Source organism: Pristiophorus japonicus, chromosome 15, assembly GCF_044704955.1.
Source record: "Pristiophorus japonicus isolate sPriJap1 chromosome 15, sPriJap1.hap1, whole genome shotgun sequence".
In the NCBI taxonomy this organism is placed as follows: Eukaryota; Metazoa; Chordata; class Chondrichthyes; family Pristiophoridae; genus Pristiophorus; species Pristiophorus japonicus.
In genome coordinates this window covers 464,368-487,852 of record NC_091991.1, presented here as the reverse complement: position 1 = coordinate 487,852, position 23,485 = coordinate 464,368, and the positions used below count along the sequence as shown (strand labels likewise).

At 48.3% G+C, this 23,485-nt stretch overlaps 1 protein-coding gene across 2 annotated transcripts in view; it reads right to left on the bottom strand.

The window, feature by feature from the left end:
- The window catches only part of rassf3 (Ras association domain family member 3), a 256,502-nt gene that overhangs the window by 90,083 nt on the left and 142,934 nt on the right, over positions 1–23,485 (bottom strand). Inside the window, exon 1 of one of the 2 annotated variants that reach the window (XM_070900035.1) lies at positions 4,504–5,055. The exons of the other annotated variant lie outside the window; for it this stretch is intronic. Within the exon in view, the coding sequence (XP_070756136.1) occupies positions 4,504–4,626 (123 nt within the window). The 5' untranslated portion in view covers positions 4,627–5,055. Of the gene's footprint in view, positions 1–4,503; positions 5,056–23,485 lie in introns of those variants that run through there. 2 annotated transcript variants of the gene reach the window in all.

The window sequence follows — 23,485 nt, the reverse complement described above, 5'->3', positions numbered from 1 at the left end:
TAACCCTTGCCACTGGACCAAGACCTCGCTCTGTCAAGCCCGTGTGGTGGCTGGTGTGTAACATTCACCACACGTTAAAAAAATCCACGCACAGGCATCTTCCACCCTTCTGGATGTAGTTCGGGATCCGGAATATCATTGAAACACCTGTGAACTTATCCGCTTTGGGCGTGGAAGCAAGTCATCCTCGCTTCGAGGGACTGCCTTTGATGATGAGCTTTGAAGGACAGTTCCTTTTACAGAGAACATTACTCTTCCATATCTCATCATCATAGGATGCAATGGGGTTTTAATTTGTTCTTGGGATGCAGGCCACACTGACAAAGCAGTATTCACTGCCCATCCCTAGATGAGTTGAGGAGATTAGAGTGCAATGTATGGAAATTTCCATAGAACGCCCTCACAACAGACTGAAAGCCAACCAACCACATCATCGTAACATGAACAATAAGGATATGAAGTCATTCTCACATGGGCAGTAGCAAACTCGCCCTGCAGGTTGTGTGGACTGAAATTGGTAAATTGTAACATGTTCTTTTCCTAATGTAAATTAGAGTTGATTTTGTTTAGACTGTCTTTTTTCTTGAACATGACCAACCTCGAGTGTCAGCATGGCTCTGATGGTAGAACTCACCTCCAAGTCAAACAGATTTAGACAACAACACCTTTAATGTAGTAAAACATCCAAAGGCACTTCACAGGAGCGTTATCAGACAAAATTTGACACCGAGATAGAAGAGCAGATGCCCAAAAGCTTGGTCAAAGAGGTAGGTTTTAAAGGAGTGTATTAAAGGAGGAGAGAGAGGCGGAGAGGTTTGGGGAGGGAGTTCCAGAGCTTAGGGCCCAGGCAGTTGAAGGCACGGCCACCGATGGTGGGGTGATTAAAATCGGGAGGAGCACAGATAGCCCGGAAGGCTGTAGGCTGGAGGTGATTACAGAAATAGGGAGCAGGCAAGGCCACAGAGGGATGTGAAAGCAAGATGAGAATTTTATAATCGAGGTGTTGCCTAACCAGGAGCCAATGTAGGTCAGTAAGCACTGCATGAAAAGGTTGTCAATTGGAGCCAGGCACTTTAGTGCAGCACTGAGGGGAGTGCTACATTGTCAGAGGTGTTGTCCTGACTGGGATGTTAAAGTGATGCCCCACCTTCATGTTCCGGAGTTTCACGTGGATATCAAAGAGCCCACAGTACTTGGAAGACCTCTCGGTTTCTTGGACAACATTCCTCCCTCAACCAACACGACTAACCGCAAATGGCTGTTCATTCAGCTCAGTGCTCGTTCTGGAGTCTTGCTGTGTACAGTTTTTACCCTACGTGAAGCAGTTTGGATAATTCCTCCGAGAGATGTAATAAAGTGCTACATCTTTTCTTTCTTCAGCATCTTATTTTTGGGGAGGATGAAAAGTCTTGCCTCAGGAAATCCAGTACTGCAAACACTCACTCCACACCCTGAACACCACAGTGCCACGATATCTTAACTGCACCTTTTCTTAAAGCTCACGAACTGTCGACAATAGACACTGAAAACCTGAGCCACAAGGGGCAATGTAACCTGCGGTTCACATGGAGTCACAGCACGTCTCTTATCTCGAAGTGCACGCCCTTTATGTCCTAGTCTAAAACAGTGCTGCAATCAATGATGCAGTTTAAACCTGTTTGAAGTCCTGATGAAATATATCTCGTATCTTAAAGTTAACTGAAATGCGTGATGAGTCTAAATACAAGGTCAACACTAGTGTGGAAATTTGATATCTGGTACTCTAAATTTAGGTTATCGAGCATATGAACATGAGAATTAGGAGCAGGAGTCGGCCATTCGGCCCCTCGAGCCTGCTCCGTCATTCAATGTGATCATGGCTGATCTTCGACCAACTCCATCTTCCCACCCAATCCCCATATCCATTCATTCCCCTCGAGCCCAAAAATCTATCGATCGCAGCCTTGAATATACTCGATGCTGAGCCCCCACAGCCCTCTGGGGTAGAGAATTCCAAAGATTCACCACCCTCTGAGTGAAGAAATTTCTCCTCATCTCAGCCCTAAATGGCCGACCCAATTTGATTAGAATTCATTGACACAAAGCACATTTTACATGGAGTGGACTGAAACCAGGCCCATCCCCCAATTTTGCCCCGTCTTTTCATGAAGGTACTCAATTTTAACAGGCACTGGCAGCCCGCAGATACCTCCTCTCCCAAAGGGGCCATTCTTCATTTGCCAGTCTAGGTGGTGGAAGATAGAAAAAAAAACATAGAAAATAGGTGCAGGAGTAGGCCATTCGGCCCTTCTAGCCTGCACCGCCATTCAATGAGTTCATGGCTGAACATGCAACTTCAGTACCCCATTCCTGCTTTCTCGCCATACCCCTTGATCCCCCTAGTAGTAAGAACTACATCTAACTCCTTTTTGAATATATTTAATAAATTGGCCTCAACAACTTTCTGTGGTAGAGAATTCCACAGGTTCACCACTCTCTGGGTGAAGAAGTTTCTCCTCATCTCGGTCCGAAATGGCTTACCCCTTATCCTTAGACTGTGAACCCTGGTTCTGGACTTCCCCAACATTGGGAACATTCTTCCTGCATCTAACCTGTCTAAACCCGTCAGAATTTTAAACGTTTCTATGAGATCCCCTCTCATTCTTCTGAACTCCAGTGAATACAAGCCCAGTTGATCCAGTCTTTCTTGATAGGTCAGTCCCGCCATCCCGGGAATCAGTCTGGTGAACCTTCGCTAAGATGCAAGCTATTCAACCACAATAGGAGTATTTCTTTGAGTCCATCCTATTGATCACCAACCCATTCACACATTTTCCAGCAGCACTGCAATAGGGAGCACGCAGAAGCCAAGTACAAACAGCGGAAGGAGGGTACGACAACCCAAGCACCCCACCCACCCGTCCCTTCAACCACCGTCTGACAGAGACTGTAGGTCCCACATTGGACTCAGCCATCTGAGAACTCATGTTAGTGTGGAAGCAAGTCATCCTCGGCTCCGAGGGACTGCCGAAGAAGAATAGAGAATAGCAGGCATAGATTTAAAGTAATTGGTAGAAGGGAAGTTGAGGAGAACTTTATTCACCCAGAGGGTGGTGGGGGTCTGGAACTCACTGCCTGAAAGGGTGGTAGAGGCAGAAACCCTCACCACATTTAAAAAGTACTTGGATGTGCACCTGAAGTGCCGTAACCTGCAGGGCTACGGACCGAGAGCTGGAAAGTGGGATTAGGCTGGGTGATGCTTTGTCGGCCAGAGCGAACACGATGGACCAAATGGCCTCCTTCTGAAGCCATCGTAGACCTGGGCCAGAGGCAGTAATTGAACCTGCCATCTTCCTGCTTCAGTGCTTATGGGTAAAATTGCTCCAGGATTCCTGCTCATTATGTTAGAAGCAAGGGCCATCAGGTTGGGATATAAATTCAACTCGAATCTCCTCCAGTCATCCATTGTTGGGCAGTGAATACTGCTTTGTCAGTGTGGCATGCGGCCCAAAAGCAATTTCTTTTTTAAAAAAGCATTGCATCCTATGGTGATGAGATGTGAAGTTATGCTGAGTCTTTTAAATGAACTGTCCTTCGGACTATGGCCGAATTGAATGGCAGCACAGGCTGGAGGGGCTGAATGGGCTAAGATGAGATATCACCCAGTCAGCCAGCCTGCGGACTTTCTGACTCACTTGGGTGGCACACAATTAGTTATGGCAATAAATGCCAGCCTTGCCAACAATCCCAGCAACAAATAAATACAAAAGTGCAATCCAGGGTGCCTGTGAACGTATACCCCAACAAGAAGCCAGCACCTTAGGAGGGAAGGGTAGAGAAAGAACGGAATCCTCCTCCAAGAAATGGCAAAAAAGAGAGGTGCGTGTTTAACTTGGGCTAAAGTATTAATAAAAGAGAGCCCATTATCTGCTGGTGCCTGCAACTCATGTGAATGTAATAAAGGAGTGGACAGACACAGTGTGTTAACTTAACATGTTGTCACTGATCGCACATACTAAAGATACAAGCATGTTCTGTTTAACCTCAACCAGTGACTACACGAGATATAAATAAACATCAGAATTAGTCATCTATTGCAGCACACCTACATAATCTGACGGTGATTGTAAGCACTGAGGGTGCCTTGAATTGGACAGAAGTGCCTCATTCAACAAGGCAGTAAAGCTGTATGTCGGTACCAACCTTATTGCCTGCTTCGCTTTCTACAATAAAATACCTTAAAATATCAAAGGTTATGCCAGAGAAAATAAAATCTTTGTGGAGAGAAAAAAAATATGGCCAGAGGCCAAAAAGGCATAAAAGCCGGTGATCTGGGAGGAGTTGTACAGTTCAAAGGCTTCACTCACACTCACACCTAAAAACAGTTACTGTGCGTGGTACAGTTTCTGTAGAGTTTCTAAAGACACTTTACCAATTGTTATATATTTATTATATATTGCAGCCCACATTGGGGGTCCAATCTAGCTACCAACATTGCTGTGACAAAAGAAACGCTGAACTTACTGGCTGCGGTTTAGGCTTCGCCTGAGGTTTCTTGAAGAAGGAAGTTCTGGCAGTGAAGAAAAACTCCTCGGAGTCCTCTTCCAGGCTGCTGTAGCCGCTGCTCATAGTGCTGTTCCACGTCATCTGCAGAGAGGGCTGTCTGTGCAGCACACGCGAGGAAATCTCTCAGTATTCGGGCACGGGGAAGCTCCAATAACTCTCAGTATTCGGGCACGGGGAGGCTCCAATACAACAAGCTCTTTCCCCGCTGAGGTCCAGCGGGACCCGGGAGCTTGGATCTGCTCAGTCTCAGCTTCACATCAAGACTTTCAGCTCAAGTGTTGACATTACACATGATGTCCCTGCCTGTGCCCCTCTCTCTCTCTCCTTGCCTGTCTGTACTTCTCTCCAGATACTTGGCTGTGAACCTCACTGCACTGCCAAAACAAAGACTTCTCCCTCTGTACAGAGAGAGCGAAGGGGACCCGCCTGAGTGGCAGCAAGTTAACTATTTTCTGGTTCCAGAGCAGTTCAACGACCTGTTGGCAAATCAGACGCGGTTATACAGCAGCTCACACCCACACGAGTGAGAGATGAAGTCATCTCTATCCCAACCCCCTTCACTGGCTACAATTAGCAAACACTCACACTTCCTGTAAATCCGACAATGCCCAAAGTCATTCAGTCAGCTTCAACAGCGGCACTGAGTGAGTGAATCAGAGGCTGTGACATTGACCTGCAACTTCATGAAGCATGTGTCAATTGTAAAGCAAAATTAACAGGGTAGGGAATGTGTAAACTGCAGCGAGACACAATGACACTAATGGCACTTAATCTCAGGTTACACAATCTGGTTAACTGCAAGCAGATTCAATTATTCTTTTTTAATATGGTGCCACTACGATTATTTTACTGGGTTTCCCAGCTAGCGGTTTCAACGAATCGGATAAGTTTAATTTGGTATAAAAGTCTTGCATTTATATAGCGCCTTTCATGACCAGCCAATGATGTACTTTTGGAGTGTAGTCACTGTTGTCATGTGGGAAACCAATTTGCACAAAGCAAGCTCCCACACACAGCAATGTGATAATGACCAGATAATCTGTTTTTGTTATGTTGATTGAGGGATAAATATTGGCCCAGGACACCGGGGATAACGCCCCTGCTCTTCTTCAAAATAGTGCCGTGGGATCGTTTACCTGAGAGAGCAGACGGGGCCTCAGTTTAACATCTCATCCGAAAGACAGCACCTCCGACAGTGCAGCACTCCATCGGCACCGCACTGGGAGTGTCAGCCTAGATATTTGTGCTCAAGTCCCTGGAGTGGGACTTGAACCCGCAACCTTTTGACTCAGATGCGAGAGTGCTGCTCACTGAGCCACGGCTGACAATGGAGATGTTCAAACTAGTGCCCATCCCTAATTGCCCCTTGAGAAGGTGGTGGTGAGCCGCCTTCTTGAACCGCTGCAGTCCGTGTGGTTAAGGTGCTCCCACAGTGCTGTTAGGGAGGGAGTTCCAGGATTGTGACCCAGCGACGATGAAAGAACGGACGATATATTTCCAAGTCAGGATGGTGTGTGACTGGGAGGGGAACGTGGAGGTGGTGGTGTTCCCATGCGCCTGCTGCCCTTGTCCTTCTAGGTGGTAGAGGTCACGGGTTTGGGAGGAGCTGCCGAAGAAGGTATATGCCCCCATAGTTCCAACCACGGCTCCCTCTTATTCAAAATCTATTTAAAAGATTTGTGACAACCCAACTCTTCTGCAGGAGAAGCATAATATTACCCCATAAACATCAAGCATGTCAGGGGCACCTTCAGCATTTGTCTCTCTTTCCTTAGATTGGAATGGCTATCTGTCTGGGCACACTTCCTGTACGTGTATACATTCGCAACAGAGCTGAGGAGTGTAATGTCATCGGGGTAAGCAGGTCTCCAGTTGTCCTGGATAACCTTTGCCACTGGACCAAGACCTAGCTCTGTCAAGCCCGTGTGTTGGCTGGTGTGCAACGGTCACCTCACGCTAACAAAATCCACGCACAGGCATCTTCCACCCTTCAGGATGTAGTTCGGGTTCTTCATTCGAAACACCTGTGAACTCATCCCTTTTTTTTGGCGTGGAAACAAGTCATCCTCGTTTCGAGGGACTGCCGATGATGATGATGATGATCCTATCACATGAGCATACTGGGAGGGAGGGGCAGGCCTTTTGAAAGGTTTACAGATAAACAGACGTCAACAGATAACACTACCCTCCTTTGTAAATCAGTATGTCAGTCTCGAAGAGCAAACTGTGTGACCGGAAAGGTTAATTAAAGAAAGAACATTTCACTGGACTATGAATGTAAATCTTTGTGAGAATGTCTTTGAGCCGCGATCGAGAGAAAGCCTACCTAGCTGGAGGCTGCTTCTACAAACGATAATCGTTCCCATATTTGCAAACACTTCTGACCCCTCGTGGGTTTCACTGTCCAGCCCCAAGAGTGATTGCTTGTTCTACTCAATCTCCCCTACTCAAACCTCTTCGGATGTGCACACTTGCCCAAAGAGGCCCCACAAGTTCCAGATTTAGGCACGCATTGCACATGAGCCCAAACCCAGTACTTGCATCTTTCTTTTGACAGATCGCGCGTCTCCCCAGGAGAGGGCCTTCGCAGGCGGAGATTTGGGCTATTTGCCCAACCCTTGCCCAGCAAATGTCCTTCATAGAAAATAGATGCAGGTGTAGGCCATTTGGCCCTTCTAGCCTGCACCGCCATTCAATGAGTTCATGGCTGAACATGCAACTTCAGTACCCCATTCCTGCTTTCTCGCCATACCTCTTGATCCCCCAAGTAGTAAGGACTTCATCTAACTCCTTTTTGAATATATTTAGTGAATTGGCCTCAACAAATTTCTGTGGTAGAGAATTCCACAGGTTCACCACTCTCTGGGTGAAGAAGTTTCTCCTCATCTCGGTCCTAAATGGTTTACCCCTTATCCTTAGACTGTGACCCCTGGTTCTGGACTTCCCCAACATTGGGAACATTCTTCCTGCATCTAACCTGTCTAAACGTTTCTATGAGATCCCCTCTCATTCTTCTGAACTCCAGTGACTACAAGCCCAGTTGATCCAGTTTTTCTTGATAGGTCAGTCCCGCCATCCCGGGAATCAGTCTGGTGAACCTTCGCTGCACTCCCTCAATAGCAAGAATGTCCTTCCTCAAGTTAGGAGACCAAAACTGTACACAATACTCCAGGTGTAGCCTCACCAAGGCTCTGAACAACTGTAGTAACACCTCTCTGCCCCTGTACTCAAATCCCCTCGCTATGAAGGCCAACATGCCATTTGCTTTCTTAACTGCTTGCTGTACCTGCATGCCAACCTTCAATGACTGATGTACCATGACACCCAGGTCTCGTTGCACCTCCCCTTTTCCTAATCTGTCACCATTCAAATAATAGTCTGTCTCTCTGTTTTTACCACCAAAGTGGATAATCTCACATTTATCCAATTCTACTTCATCTGCCACGCATTTGCCCACTCACCTAACCTATCCAAGTCACTCTGCAGCCTCATAGCATCCTCCTCGCAGCTCACACTGCCACCCAACTTAGCGTCATCCTCAAATTTGGAAATACTACATTTAATCCCCTCGTCTAAATCATTAATGTACAATGTAAACAGCTGGGGCCCCATCACAGAACCTTGCGGTACCCCACTAGTCACTGCCTGCCATTCTGAAAAGTACCCATTTACTCCTACTCTTTGCTTCCTGTCTGCCAACCAGTTCTCAATCCACGTCAGCACACTACCCCCAATGCCATGTGCTTTAACTTTGCACATTAATCTCTTGTGTGGGACCTTGTCGAAAGCCTTCTGAAAGTCCAAGTACACTACATCAACTGGTTCTCCCTTGTCCACTCTTCCATTCACAATACTTACCCCGACAGTAAAGTCCTCACTAAAGATGGGCTAATGCAGGATTTTCTTAATTTTTCTCCCACCCCTCCAATGATATTTAAAATAGAGCAATCATTCTGATTATAGTAGTATGATTCCACTAAACTCTCGACAGGAGAAATGATACCCACTCGTTATCCTGCTGAGAGGCCGCACCCAGAGAATGGTCCTCTCTCACAATGCTTTCGTCTCTCACCCTACCCCTTTCACACTTTTTCCATGGCTGACTTTTTGAAAGCATCCTCTTAACCCAACTCTTACACCCGGTAGCCGATAGAATTTTATTAATTGTTTCTATATTAAAACCCTGCCATGAAGGTAAGTTTATGTTTAACACTATTAAAACATATATTTTTTAAAAATATATATTTTTTTATTAAACTGTTGAATTTAATTTTAATTTCTGTTAATTAAAAAAAAGTGAAGTGTTTTTTTTATTTATGTTTGTATTTTTTTATATTAGGATATTCTCATTGATAGTAATGGAAGCATGGAGCCCATTACTGTCAATGAGAATACTACATTGTGATTGGTGGGCCAGGCCCACGTGATCCCAAGATGAGCATATGATCCTGGGAAGCGTGGGCCTCTGCGCTGGGATGTACAGCTAGGCCTTGGAGAGCAAGTGCTCGTTCCTCCGGGACCACCACGGAATTTTGTCAAAAAGATCTCGGTCGGTGGTGTCTGCCCGCAGGAAGCCTCCCACTGCAATCTTTGGCCCGATATTCAAGTTATTAGACTAACAAACTATTACATTGAAATCCTCACTTTACCTTTCCTAAACTTGTAAAAGATCGCAAGGACAATTTTCAGTGCCTGATCGCACCCCATCAAAACCACCCTGTGCCTAAACACAAGTTGGGTGCAGTGCATCTGAAGTGCCTGGTGGGACCTCAATCTAACTTTATTAATCAGGCTCAACCTATTTCAGTAGCCCTGACACTATCCTGGTGCAGGAAGGGCTGCAGTCGTGGCAATGGCTGTTGTCTTCAGAGTCTTCTAGCTACTAAAATCTAGGCTGAGGGAGCGCTGCACTGTCGGAGATGGAGTCTTTCAGATGAAACGTTAAACCAAGGCCCTGTCTGCTCTCTCAGGCTGATGTAAAAGATTCCTTGACACTATTTCGAAGAAGAGCAGGGGAGTTATCCCCGGTGTCCTGGGGCCAATATCTATCCCTCAGTCAACATAACAAAAACAGATTATCTGGTCATTATCACGTTGCTTGTTGTGGGAGCTTGCTGTGTGCAAATTGGCTGCTGCGTTTCCCACATTACAACAGTGACTACACAAAAGTGTTTCTTTCTGTCTGTCTAAATATAGCGCTGATGCTAGTCCTCCTGGCCTGGTGTAACAATAAATAACTACGCACCTTTTTAGTGCTTCCAGGAGTTTGCTACCAGGTCCTTCTTTTATTCATTCTCGGGATGTGGGCGTCGCTGGCAAGACCGGCATTTATTGCCCATCCCTAACTGCCCCGTGAGAAGGTGGTGGTGAGCCGCCTTCTTGAACCGCTGCAGTCCGTGTGGTGAAGGTGTTCCCACAGTGCTGTTAGGGAGGGAAGTCATGGATTCTAACAATTGAAACAGCATTGACCAATCGCTGATTAACCTGGGAATTGCTAAATTTAGCTCGAATCGTAGAATCACACAGCCCAGTAGGAGGCCATTCGGCCCATCGAGCCTGTGCCGGCTCTGTGAAAGAACGATCCACTCCCTTTAGCCCTGTGTCCAAGTCAGGATGGTGTGTGTGTGACTTGGAGGGGAACTTGGAGGTGATGGTGTTCCCATGCACCCTGTCTCTTGTCCTCAGTGGCGGAGGCCGTGGATTTGGGAGGTGCTGTCGAATGTCCTGTGATCTGAGGGGGTTGGGTACAAGGACTGAGGCCGTGAGCCCGTCATCTGACAAATGGAGACCCATAAAAATGAGTCAGGAGGCATGGTGATGTTAGTCCTAACTCATTACCTACCATTCCAGCGACAGCTTTGTGCCAGATCCGGGCTTCACCTCACTCAGAGAAACCCCGGAATATGTGTGGGCAGCACGGCCTCTGATCTCCACCCACTGGTTATCCTTTACACCCCAGAAATTAGTGTATTAACGCTGGAAAATCTGCACCATTGTCCTTTGCTCTTGGCTAATTTTAATTGTGAACAGTCTTGTTTTTTTTCCCTTTAGCTTTTAGTGATTTCTTCTGTTTTTGTTTTAGGAATGTAGGAATTGCTCGTGGGAACAAAGACCACAGTCCGTCTAATTCATCTCCGACCATAATTCAACAATAATGGGTTGTATAAGAACATATAAACATAAGAAATAAGAGCAGGAGTCGGCCATTCGGCCCCTTGAGCCTGCTCCGCCATTCAATAAGATCATGGCTGATGGATCATGGACTCAGCTCCACTTCCCCGCCCACTCCCCATAATCCTTTACTCCCTTATCGCTCAAAAATCTGCCTATCCCCACCTTAAATATATTCAATGACCCAGCCTCCACAGCTCTCTGGGGCAGAGAATTACACAGATTTACAACCCTCTGAAAGAAGAAATTCCTCCTCATCTCAGTTTTAAATGGGCGGCCCCTTATTCTGAGACTATGTCCCCTAGTTTTAGTTTCCCCTATGAGTGGAAATATTCTCTCAGCATCCACCTTGTTGAGACCCCTCATTATCTTATATGTTTCGATAAGATTACCTCTCATTCTTCTGAACTCCAATGTGTTTAGGCCCAACCTACTCAAACTATCCTCATAAGTCAAACCCCGCATTTCCGGAATCAACTGAGTGAACCTTCTCTGAACTGCCTCCAATGCAAGTATGCTCCACCTCACAGTCAACAAGCTCCCCGCTGGAATGGAACTAAACTACAGAACCAGTAGGAACCTGTTCAACCTTCGCCATCTCCAGGCCAGGTCCAAGACCACCCCAACCTCTGTCGTCGAGCTACAGTACGCGGACAACGTCTGCGTCTGCGCACATACAGAGGTTGCACTCCAGGATATAGTCGACATATTTATTGAGGCGTATGAAAGCATGGGCCTTACGATAAACATCCGTAAGACAAAGGTCTTCCACCAGCCTGTCCTCGCCACACAGCACTGCCCCCCAGTCATCAAGATCCACGGCGCGGCCCTGGACAATGTGGACCACTTCCCATACCTCGGGAGCCTCTTATCAACAAGAGCAGGCATCGACGACGAGATTCAACACCGCCTCCAGCATGCCAGTGCAGCCTTCAGTCGCCTGAGGAAAAAAGTATTTGAACACCAGACCCTCCAAACTGCCACCAAGCTCATGGTCTACAGGGCTGTAGTAATACCCACCCTCCTGTATGGCTCAGGGACATGGACCAAGTTGCTAGAGAAATACCACCAACGATGTCTCCGCAAGATCCTACAAATCCCCTGGGAGGACAGACGCACCAATATCAGTGTCCTTGACCAGGCCAACATCCCCAGTATTGAAGCACTGACCACACTCGATTAGCTCCGCTGGGCAGGCCACATAGTCCGCATGCCAGAAACGAGACTCACAAAGCAAGTGCTCTACTTGGAGCTCCTTCATGGGCAGCGGAAACGTTACGAGGACACCCTCAAAGCCTCCCTGATAAAGTGCAACATCCCCACCGACACCTGTGAATCCCTGGCCCAAGACCGCCCTAAGTGGAGGAAGTGCATCCGGAAGGGCGCTGAGCACCTCGAGTCTCATCACCGCGAGCGTGCAGAAATCAAGCGCAAGCAGCGAAAGGAGCGTGCGGCAAACCAGTCCCACCCTCCCCTTCCCTCAACGACTGTCTGTCCCACCTGTGACAGAGTCTGTGGCTCTCGTATTGGACTGTTCAGCCACCTAAGAACTCACTTCAGGAGTGGAAGCAAGTCTTCCTCAATTCCGAGGGATTGCCTATGATGATAATGATGATGACCCTTCCTTAAATACAGAGACCAAAACTGTACGTAGTACGCCAGGTGTGGCCTCACCAATACCCTGTACAGTTGTAGCAGACTTTTATACTCTATTCCATTTGCCTTCCTGATTACATGCTGTACCTGTACACTAACTGTTTGTGTTTGATGTGTGTAATCACAGCAATCACACTCTCTCTGTGTGTAGCAGACTCAGACATCAGGTAAGGGAAAGCCCCAGTGGCGGAGAGCTTCTGCAACCATTTGGTCTTCTGCGTTTCCTCTCGTGCGACATCATAGGAAATCAGAAAGGCAACTTTTTAAGAATCGGTAGACTCTCAGCACCCCTTCTGGTCATGTGCCGTCCTGTTTTGTGGACTGCCAGCTGAAATTCCTGTCTAGCTTTGGTACCAAAGCTTTTTAAAGAGCTGGGAGATTGCCCCTGTATACTGATGAGCTTCACGGGCAGCCTGATGCACAGGTAGGCGGGAGCTGGGCACGTGTGCGGTAAGGAGCAGCAAAAGCAGACACTCGGTGGGAACGTGACAGGTTAGGTGGAGATCTCACTCCGCATCCTTCCCGCTGTGGGAATTAGAACGTTTATCCTAATGATAACAGGCTCATTCTCTTCCGTGTAGTTCTGCCCATACCACACATTATCCTCCACCCCCGGCTCCCTGTCATTTGTCTATGTGCTTTGAACTAGCTGCTAAAGTCACTGTGTAGGAGCAGGCCAGGATTAACACAGCACCGATATGTCTCTCCTCATAGTGCGGCAGTTCCTGGAATGGCTCATATCACTATCATCATAATCATCATCATAGGCAGTCCTCGGAATCGAGGAAGACTTGCTTCCACTCCTGAAGTGAGTTCTTTGGTGGCTGAACAGTCCAATACGAGAGCCACAGACTCTGTCTCAGGTGGGACAGACAGTCGTTGAGGGAAAGGGTGGGTGGGACTGGTTTGCTGCAAGTTCCTTCCACTGCCTGCGCTTGGTTTCTGCATGCTCTCGGCGATGAGACTCGAGGTGCTCAGCGCCCTCCCAGATGCGCTTCCTCCATTTAGGGCGGTCTTTGGCCAGGGACTCCCAGGTGTCAGTGGGGATGTCGCACTTTATCTGGGAGGCTTTGAGGGTGTCCGTGTAACGTTTCCGCTGCCCACCTTTGGCTCATTTGCCATGAAGGAGCTCCGAGTAGAGCGCTTGCTTTGTGAGTCTCGTGTCTGACATGCGGACAATGTGGCCCACCCAGCGGAGCTGATCAAGTGTGGTCAGTGCTTCACTGCTGGGGATGTTGGCCTGGTCAAGGACGCTAATGTTGGTGCGTCTGTCCTCCCAGGGGATTTGTAGGATCTTGCGGAGACATCGTTGGTGGTATTTCTCCAGCGACTTGAGGTGTCTGCTGTACATGGTCCATGTCTCTGAGTCATACAGGAGGGCGGGTATACTACAGCCCTGACAGTTGGTGACAGTTTTGAGGGACTGATCTTCAAACACTCTTTTCCTCAGGCAGCCGAAGGCTGCACTGACGCACTGGAGGCGGTGTTGGATCTCGTCGTCAATGCCTGCTCTTGTTGATAAGAGGCTCCCGAGGTATGGGAAATGGTCCACATTGTCCAGGGCCACGCCATGGATCTTGCCGCACAGTACTGTCCCCCAGTTATCAAGATATCATTATAACACTAGTTTGGTCTTAGCTGGAGTACTGCGTGCAGTTCTGGTCACCACATTACAGGAAAGATGTGATCGCACTCGAGAGGGAACAGAGGAGGTTTACAAGGATGTTGCCAGGAGTGGAGAATTTTAGCAATGAGGAAAGATTGGATAGGCTGGAGTTGTTTTCTTTGGAACCAGGAGGCTGAGGGGAGACCTTATTCAGGTGTATAAAATTTTGAGGGACCTGGATAGAGTGGATAGGAAGGATCTATTTCCCTGAGCAGAGGGGTCCAGGGGGCATAGATTAAAAGTAATTGGGGGAAGGTTTAGAGGGGATTTGAGGGGAAATGTCTTCACCCAGAGGGTGGTGGGGATCTGGAACTCACTGTCTGAAAGGGTGGTAGAGGCAGAAACCCTCAGCACATTTAAACAGTACCTGGATGTGCACCTGAAGTGCTGTAACCTGCAGGGCTACGGACCGAGAGCTGGAAAGTGGGATTAGGCTGGGTAGCTCTTGGTCGGCCGGCGCGGACACGATGGGCCGAATGGCCTCCTTCCGTGCTGTAACTATCTCTGATCACATTGTGTTGAGGCACAGACAAAAAAATGAATAATTTGAATTGATATAGCACCTTGCATGACTGCAGGGCACCCATGGGCCATTACAGCCAATGAAATACTTTAACAGTGTAGGCACTGTTGTAATGTAGCAAAATGTGGCAGCCAATTTGCGCACAGCAAGCTCCCACAAACAGCATATTAAATAACTGACCTGATCATCTATTTTTCGGGCTTGGTTGAGGGATAAATATTGGCCAGGACACCGTAAGAACTCCCTTTAATCCACCGAAGACATTGACTCTTTCTGGGTCACAGTTATTGACAGCATCGCGCCTAAGTGGCCATTGTTCATTACGGAGCGTCTATTGGACCATGTGGGGCACCACAGGAAATCCATGCTCTGCTCAACCTATGCCCACATATGAACACTTTCAAGCAGACAGACTGCATGGTGACTTGGCGCGCGAACCTCGGTGCAGTTATCCCTCTCTCAGGTGGATGGAAAAGATCCCACGGCACTATTTCAAAGAAGAGCAGGGGAGTTCTCTCTGGTGTCCTGGTCAATATTTATCCCCCAACCAACATCAGTAAAAAAAAAGATTATTGGGCCATTATCTCATTGGTGTTTGTGGGAGCTTGCTGTGCACAAATTGGCTGCTGCATTTCCCACATTACTACAGTGACTACACTCCAAAAGTACTTCATTGGCTGTAAAGCACTTTGGGATGTCCTGAGGTCGTGAAAGGCGCTATATAAATGCAAATCTTTCTTCCTCTACATCCTGCGATTTTGTGTTTGCAGAAAAGTTCATTCACAATCCGCACTCTCCCTGCTTTTGCCTTCAAAATTCACGTTCTGAATAGTCTGGATTCCAGTATTTTGACACCCAAACTTTTCTCCCTGTAGGGGACTAAACTGTTGCAGATTCTGTCGGATCCGACTCTCGCTGGTGCGGCTCATTGAGTTTTTTTCTGTTTGTGTTCACAAACCCCCCGGTGATCTCCTGCAGTTTGAGTCAGGGCGATCTGGACTGAATGCAGCCGTTCAAGATTTATACTGAGAGCCGTCTCCAAGTCAGTCCGTGGCTGCTATTTGTATTTACCTGCCCGCTCTATCGGTTTTACTGATTCTCCAAGGGAGAAAGCATAAAATGCTTATATTGGCTTTCAAAAATGTGATGCTATTCTGTCCACAGTAAAATATACTGCCTCCAACACAGTCACTGGGTCCACCATGCTAGCTCTGCCATGGGGTTTTCTGAGCAAGTTAATAATGGCTGTACCAGGAAATAAATCAGCCAATGCAAGAAGGCATAAGTGTCAGCCGTGTCTCAGTGGGCAGCACTCTCGCCTCTGAGTCCGAAAGTTGTGGGTTCAAGTCCCACTCCAGGGACTTGAGCACATAATCCAGGCTGACACTCCCAGTGCAGTGCTGAAGGAGTGCCGCACTGTCGGAGGTGCTGTCTTTCGGATGAGACGTTAAACCGAGGCCCCGTCTGCTCTCTCAGGTGGGTGTAAAAGATCCCATGGCACTATTTTGAAGAAGAGCAGGGGAGTTATCCTCGGTGTGCTGGGGCCAATATTTATCCCTCAATCAACATAACAAAAACAGATTATCTGGTCATTATCACATTGCTGTGTGTGGGAGCTTGCTGTGCGCAAACTGGCTGCTGTGTTTCCTACATTACAACAGTGACTACACTTCAAAAGTACCTCATTGGCTGTAATGCGCTTTGGGACCTTATGAAAGGTGCGATGGGAATGCAAATCCCCAGATCCCTAGGTCACCAACACCAACATTTGTTTGGGGCTGAGACCCCCTCCCCCCACAGCCCCTCCACCCTCCCCAATACAGACCCCCTCCCCCCCTCCGCCCCTCCACCCTCCCCAATACAGACCCCCTCCCCCCACAACCCCTCCACTCTCCCCAATACAGACCTCCTCCCCCCCTCCGCCCCTCCACCCTCCCCAATACAGACCCCCTCCCCTCACAGCCCCTCCACCCTCCCCAATACAGACCCCCTCTCCCCACAGCCCCTCCACCCTCCCCAATACAGACCCCCTCCCCCCACAGCCCCTCCACCCTCCCCAATACAGACCCCCTCCCCCCACAGCCCCTCCACCCTCCCCAATACAGACCCCTCCCCCCACAGCCCCTCCACCCTCCCCAATACAGACCCCCTCCCCCCAAAGCTCCTCCACCCTCCCCAATACAGACCCCCTCCCCCCAAAGCTCCTCCACCCTCCCCAATACAGACCCTCTCCCCACACAGCCCCTCCACCCTCCCCAATACAGACCTCCTCCCCTCCACCGCCCTGACCTCTAAGCCCTCCCCCCCCCCCCCCCACAATGCAGACCCCACCTGGAACCGTTACCGTGGCAAAAAAAGTTTTCAGGGAGCGTACCCGCCCCAACTGTTCTGTGAGGCTGGGGACAATGAAACTCCCCAGTCTTGGAGTCCCCTCCTATGGGCACCTTCCCCGCCCCCACCCCCGCATCCTCCCCCCAACTCAGGTGGTCTTTTGATGAAGGACAAAGGTTCTGCCCCAAGCAAAGTTGGGAATATTCCAGACCCGGGGCAAATTCCTGGTAATTCTTCCACAAAGGTCACAGAGTTTCTGCCTCACTCTCTCCTTAATTCATTCACAGGCTGAAAATAAAAATGTTTGATTTTAAACGGTTGAATGCTGTGTAACCATTCTTCTTAAATGTCTGATCTTACCGTGGCTGGATGTTGAACATTTAAATTTTTTATTTTAATTTTTTTAATTCATTCTGGAATGTGGGCGTCGCTGGCCAGGCCGGCATTTATTGCCCATCCCTAACTGCCCCTTGAGAAGGTGGTGGTGAACCCCCTTCTTGAACCGCTGCAGTCCGTGTGGTGAAGGTGCTCCCACAGTGCTGTTAGGGAGGGAGTTCCAGGATTGTGACCCAGCGACGATGAAGGAACGGCCGATATATTTCCAAGTCAGGATGGTATGTGACTGGGAGGGGAACGTGGAGGTGGTGGTGTTCCCATGGACCTGCTGCCCTTGTCCTTCTAGGTGGTAGAGGTCGTGGGTTTGGGAGATGCTGCCGAAGAAGCCTTGGCGAGTTGCTGCAGTGCATCTTGTAGATGGTACACACTGCAGCCAGGGGGCGCCGGTGGTGGAGGGAGTGAGTGTTGAAGGTGGTGGATGGGGCGTCAATCATGCTCTGATTAAAACACTGGGTGAAGTACTTCGGTGTAACCGAGGCCCAACCACTTTCATCTGTTGAAAGGTCACTCACCTGAAACATTACTCTGTTTCTATCTCCACAGATACTGCCAACTCTGCCGAGCAGTGTTCCCGCTGAGCCGCACGGCTGTGCAATGGGAAAGGTCCCACGCCGGCCGCTGATCGGCTTTTCGCTGACCTACATTGGCTCCCGGTTAAGCAACGCCTCAATTTAAAAATTCTCATCCTTCTTTTCAAATCCCCACATGCCCTCGCCCCTCCCTATCTCTGTAATCTCCTCCAGAGCCCCACAACCCCCCGAGATATCTGCACTCCTCAAATTCTGCCCTCCTGAGCATCCCTGATTATAATCGCTCCACCATCGGAACACCCAAGCTCTGGAACACCCTCCCTAAACCTCTCCACCTCTCTACCTCCCTTTTCTCCTTCAAGACACTTCTCAAAACATATCTCTTTGACCAAGCTGTTGCTCAATTTCTACTTCTGCGGCTCAGTGTCAAATTTGTATCTCATAACGCTCCTGTGAAGCGCCTTGGGACGTTTCACTATGGTTAAAGGTGCTATATAAATACAAGTTGTTGTTGTAAGTACCGCGCATGCGCGGAAATGTAAAGGGATCACGCACTGGAAGAACCAGGAGCAATGTGCAGCTTACAGGGAGGGAGCGCAGCTGCCAAGTATTTCCAGCATTTTCTGTTTATTTTTTCAGATTTCCAGTATCCGCAACGATTTGCTTTCACCATGCACTGGCTCCCTGCATCACCCCGGGGTTAACCCCCGCCCCCCAGCCGAGCAAAACACAAATTGTCATCTGGGTTGGGGAGCAATGAAAGCAATTTCCTGTGCAGAAATCCGTCCGGTGACTTTGAATCAAACCTGCTGCGAAGAATCGACGGATGACCAGACGATCAGCGTGTGTGGGCGTGGCTGTGTGTAACCAGAACAGCCACCAGGCCACACCTCGCAGGTGTGAGTATACCTCTCGATGAGGCTTCAGATACAGACTCGAGCCAAATACACGACACAGGGCTACTGCCCAAAAACAATTTCACTTCCAAGTCCATCAAAAATATATCTTTTTTAAAGCTCAAGAAAATAACATGAAAGACGCCAAAAAAAGTTTCATAAAGAAACAGTGTGTTGCCAAAGACGACTGTAGCAACTGAAACAGCACAGAAGGAGATCATTCGGGCCATTGTGCCCACGCTGGCTCGCTGGTACAGCGATCCGATTAGTCCCACTCGTCTGTCTGTCCCCATCGCCCTGTCATTTTCTTTTCTTTCAATTCCCATTTGAAAGTTACGATGGAATCTGCTCCCACCGTCCTTTCAGGCAGCGCATTCCAGATCCAACAACTCACTGCGTAAAACAATGTTCCCTCAGATCCCCCTCTGGTCTTTTGCCAATCACCTTAAATCTGTGTCCTCTGGTTACCCACCTCCTGCCACTGCAAACCACAACTACTTGTATTTATATAGCGCCTTTAACGTAGTGAAACATCCCAAGGTGCTTCACAGGAGCGTTATGAGATACAAATTTGACACTGAGCCGCATAAGAAGAAATTAGCGCAGGTGACTAAAAGCTTGGTCAAAGAGGTCGGTTTAAGGAGCGTCTTGAAGGAGGAAAGAGAGGTAGAAAGGTGGAGAGGTTTAGGGAGGGAGTTCCAGAGGTTGGGGCCCAGGCAACAGAAGGCACGGCCACCGATGGTGGAGCGATTATAATCAGGGATGCTCAGTAGGACAGAATTAGAGGAGCACAGACATCTCGGGGGATTGTGGGACTGGAGGGGATTGCAGAGATAGGGAGGGGCTACGTGTGTGTTCGGGTAAAGAAAATGCACCAGTACCAGTTTGGCCTCAAACTTGAGCTGGAAACCGATCACAAGCCCCTCATATCCCTGTTCGCTGAAAACAAGGGGATAAATACTAATGTCTCAGCCCACATACAAAGGTGGGCACTCGCGCTATCAGCGTATAACTATACCATCCACCACAGGCCAGGCACCGAGAACTGTGCGGATGCTCTCAGTCGGCTACCATTGCCCACCACGAGGGTGGAAATAGCGCAGCCTGCAAACTTGTTGATGGTGGTGCAGTCTGCAGACTTGTTGATGGTCATGGAAGCGTTTGAAAATGATAAATCACCTGTCACGGCCCGCCAGATTAGGACTTGGACCAGCCAAGATTCTCTGCTGTCCTTAGTAAAAAACTGTGTACTGCATGGGAGCTGGGCCAGCATCCCTGTTGAAATGCAAGAGCTAATCAAGCCGTTCCAGCGGCGAAAGGACGAGCTGTCCATTCAGGCAGACTGCCTGTTGTGGGGTAACCGCGGAGTGCTACCCAAAAAGGGCAGGGAGACGTTCATCTCGGATCTCCACAGCACACACCTGGTATAGTAATGATAAAAGCGATAGCCAGATCCCACGTGTGGTGGCCCGGTATCGACTCTGACTTAGAGTCCTGTGTACGGCAATGCAGCGTGAGTGCTCAGTTGAGCAACGCGCCCAGAGAGGCACCACTAAGTTTGTGGTCCTGGCCCTCCAGACCATGGTCGAGGATCCATGTCGACTATGCGGGTCCGTTTCTCGGTAAAATGTTCCTGGTGGTGGTGGATGCTTTTTCAAAATGGATTGAATGTGAAATAATGTCGGGAAGCACCGCCACCGCCATCATTGAAAGCCTGAGGGCCATGTTTGCCACCCACGGCCTGCCTGACATACTGGTCAGTGACAACGGGCCATGTTTCACCAGTGCCGAATTTAAAGAATTCATGACCTGCAATGGGATCAAACATGTCACCTCGGCCTCGTTTACTGCTCAGCTACCGCACGAGACCCCACTCGCTCACAGGGGTGCCCCCGGCTGAGCTACTCATGAAAAGGACACTTAAAGACCAGACTCTCGCTGGTTCACCCCAACCTGCATGATCAGGTAGAGAGCAGGCGGCAGCAACAAAATGTAAACGATGGTTGCGCCACTGTGTCACGGGAAATTGATCTGAATGACCCTGTGTATGTGCTAAACTATGGACATGGTCCCAAGTGGATAGCGGGCACAGTGATAGCTAAAGAAGGGAGTAGGGTGTTTGTAGTCAAACTAGACAATGGACAAATTTGCAGAAAGCACCTGGACCAAACGAGGCTGCAGTTCACAGACTGCCCTGAACAACCCACAGCAGATACCACCTTTCTCGAGCCCACAACACACACCCAAAAGATCAACAACACCCCGAACCAGGAAATCGAACCCATCACGCTCACCAGCCCAGCAAGGCCAGGCTCACCCAGCAGCCCTGCAGGACCAACAACACGCCAGCCCAGCGAGGGCACAGCCAACACATCAGAACAGACATTTTTACCGAGGCGGTCCACCAGGGAAAGAAAGGCTCCCGACCGCCTCACCTTGTAAATAGTTTTCACTTTGACTTTGGCGGGGAGTGATGTTGTGTATCTGTAAAGCATGCACTCCCATGTTCCGCCACCAGGGAGTGCATCCCCTGAAGTCCCAAGGGATCCCAGCATCCCTTCCGAAGAGATACCTTCGTGCTTGAACAGAACCTTCCAAACATGATGTCGAATTTAGACTCATTTGAGGCTGATCCTGAGGAAAGTTTTTCTCCAGGGATGCCCTTGATTTACATTTGAACTCTCTAACTTCAGACTGTTGGTCTGCCTGACTCGGACTCAGACTTCAATTCTGACTTTCTCTTGGATTTGTTTCCAGTACATCTGGTGTAAGATTTGCTACTGTCCTTGTAACAAGACTATCTGACTCATCAGAAATAATCGAACCACACCAACCTTCAACTCCTTCCATGTCAGTAGGTAAAATATGATCAATATGAACAAACCTAACCTGTCCATGATCAAACATCTTTACCAAATATGTGCGAGGACCACATAGCTTCACCACTCTTCCTGGTAACCACTTTAACCATTTATGGTGATGGTTCTTCACTCTCACCTTCTGGTTTAATTTCACACTTCTCTCTTTTACTCTACCTCTATCATGATTCTCTTTCTGTCTCAATTGTTTCCCTTCTACGGACTGTGCCAAATTTGATTTTAACAACGAGAATCTGGTTCGTGGCTGTCGTTTGAGAAACAACTCTGCTGGTGTTCTACCAGTAGTTTAACATCTGTAGTGGGGAAAATGCTTGAAACTATCATTAAGGAAGAAATAGCGGGACATCTGGATAGGAATAGTGCAATCAAGCAGACGCAGCATGGATTCATGAAAGGGAAATCATGTTTAACTAACTTACTGGAATTCTTTGAGGATATAATGAGCATGGTGGATAGAGGTGTACCGATGGATGTGGTGTATTTAGATTTCCAAAAGGCATTCGATAAGGTGCCACACAAAAGGTTACTGCAGAAGATAAAGGTACATGGAAGTCAGAGGAAATGTATTAGCATGGATAGAGAATTGGCTGGCGAACAGAAAGCAGAGAGTCGGGATAAATGGGTCCTTTTCCGGTTGGAAATCAGTGGTTAGTGGTGTGCCACAGGGATCAGTGCTGGGACCACAACTGTTTACAATATACATAGATGACCTAGAAGAGGGGACAGAGTGTAGTGTAACAAAATTTGCAGATGACACTAAGATTAGTGGGAAAGCGGGTTGTGTAGAGGACTCAGAGAGGTTGCAAGGAGATTTGGATAGGTTAAGCGAATGGGCTAAGGTTTGGCAGATGGAATACAATGTCGGAAAGTGTGAGGTCATCCACCTTGGGAAAAAAACAGTAAAAGGGAATATTATTTGAATGCGGAGAAATTACAACATGCTGTGGTGCAGAGGGACCTGGGGGTCCTTGTGCATGAATCCCAAAAAGTTAGTTTGCAGGTGCAGCAGGTAATCAGGAAGGTGAATGGAATGTTGGCCTTCATTGCGAGAGGGATGGAGTACAAAAGCAGGGAGGTCTTGCTGCAACTGTATAAGGTATTGGTGAGGCTGCACCTGGAGTACTGCATGCAGTTTTGGTCACCTTACTTAAGGAAAGATATACTAGCTTTGGAGGGGGTACAGAGACGATTCACTAGGCTGATTCCAGAAATGAGGGGGTTACCTTATGATGATAGATTGAGTAGACTGGGTCTTTACTCGTTGGAGTTCAGAAGGATGAGGGGTGATCTTATGGAAACATTTAAAATCATGAAAGGGATAGACAAGATAGAGGCAGAGAGGTTGTTTCCATTGGTCGGGGAGACTAGAACTAGGGGGCACAGCCTCAAAATACGGGGGAGCCAATTTAAAACCGAGTTGAGAAGGAATTTCTTCTCCCAGAGGGTTGTGAATCTGTGGAATTCTCTGCCCAAGGAAGCAGTTGAGGCTAGCTCATTGAATGTATTCAAGTCAAAGATAGATAGATTTTTAACCAATAAGGGAATTAAGGGTTACGGGGAGAGGGCGGGTAAGTGGAGCTGAGTCCACGACCAGATCAGCCATGATCTTATTGAATGGCGGAGCAGGCTCGAGGGGCTAGATGGCCTACTCCTGTTCCTAATTCTTATGTTCTTATGAGGAGCATTACGATACGTTATTAGAAAATTAGCAAATTTGTGATCGAATGACAACTGTCATTTCTTTAGATTTGAATCCAACATTTGTTTTATGAGGGCACGTTTTACAATTTGTACAGTGCGCTCTGCTGCACCATTTGAAGCAGGATGGTATGGTGGAACCTTGGTATGTTCCACACCATTTTTGCCCGTGAGCTGTGCAAATTCTTCTGAAC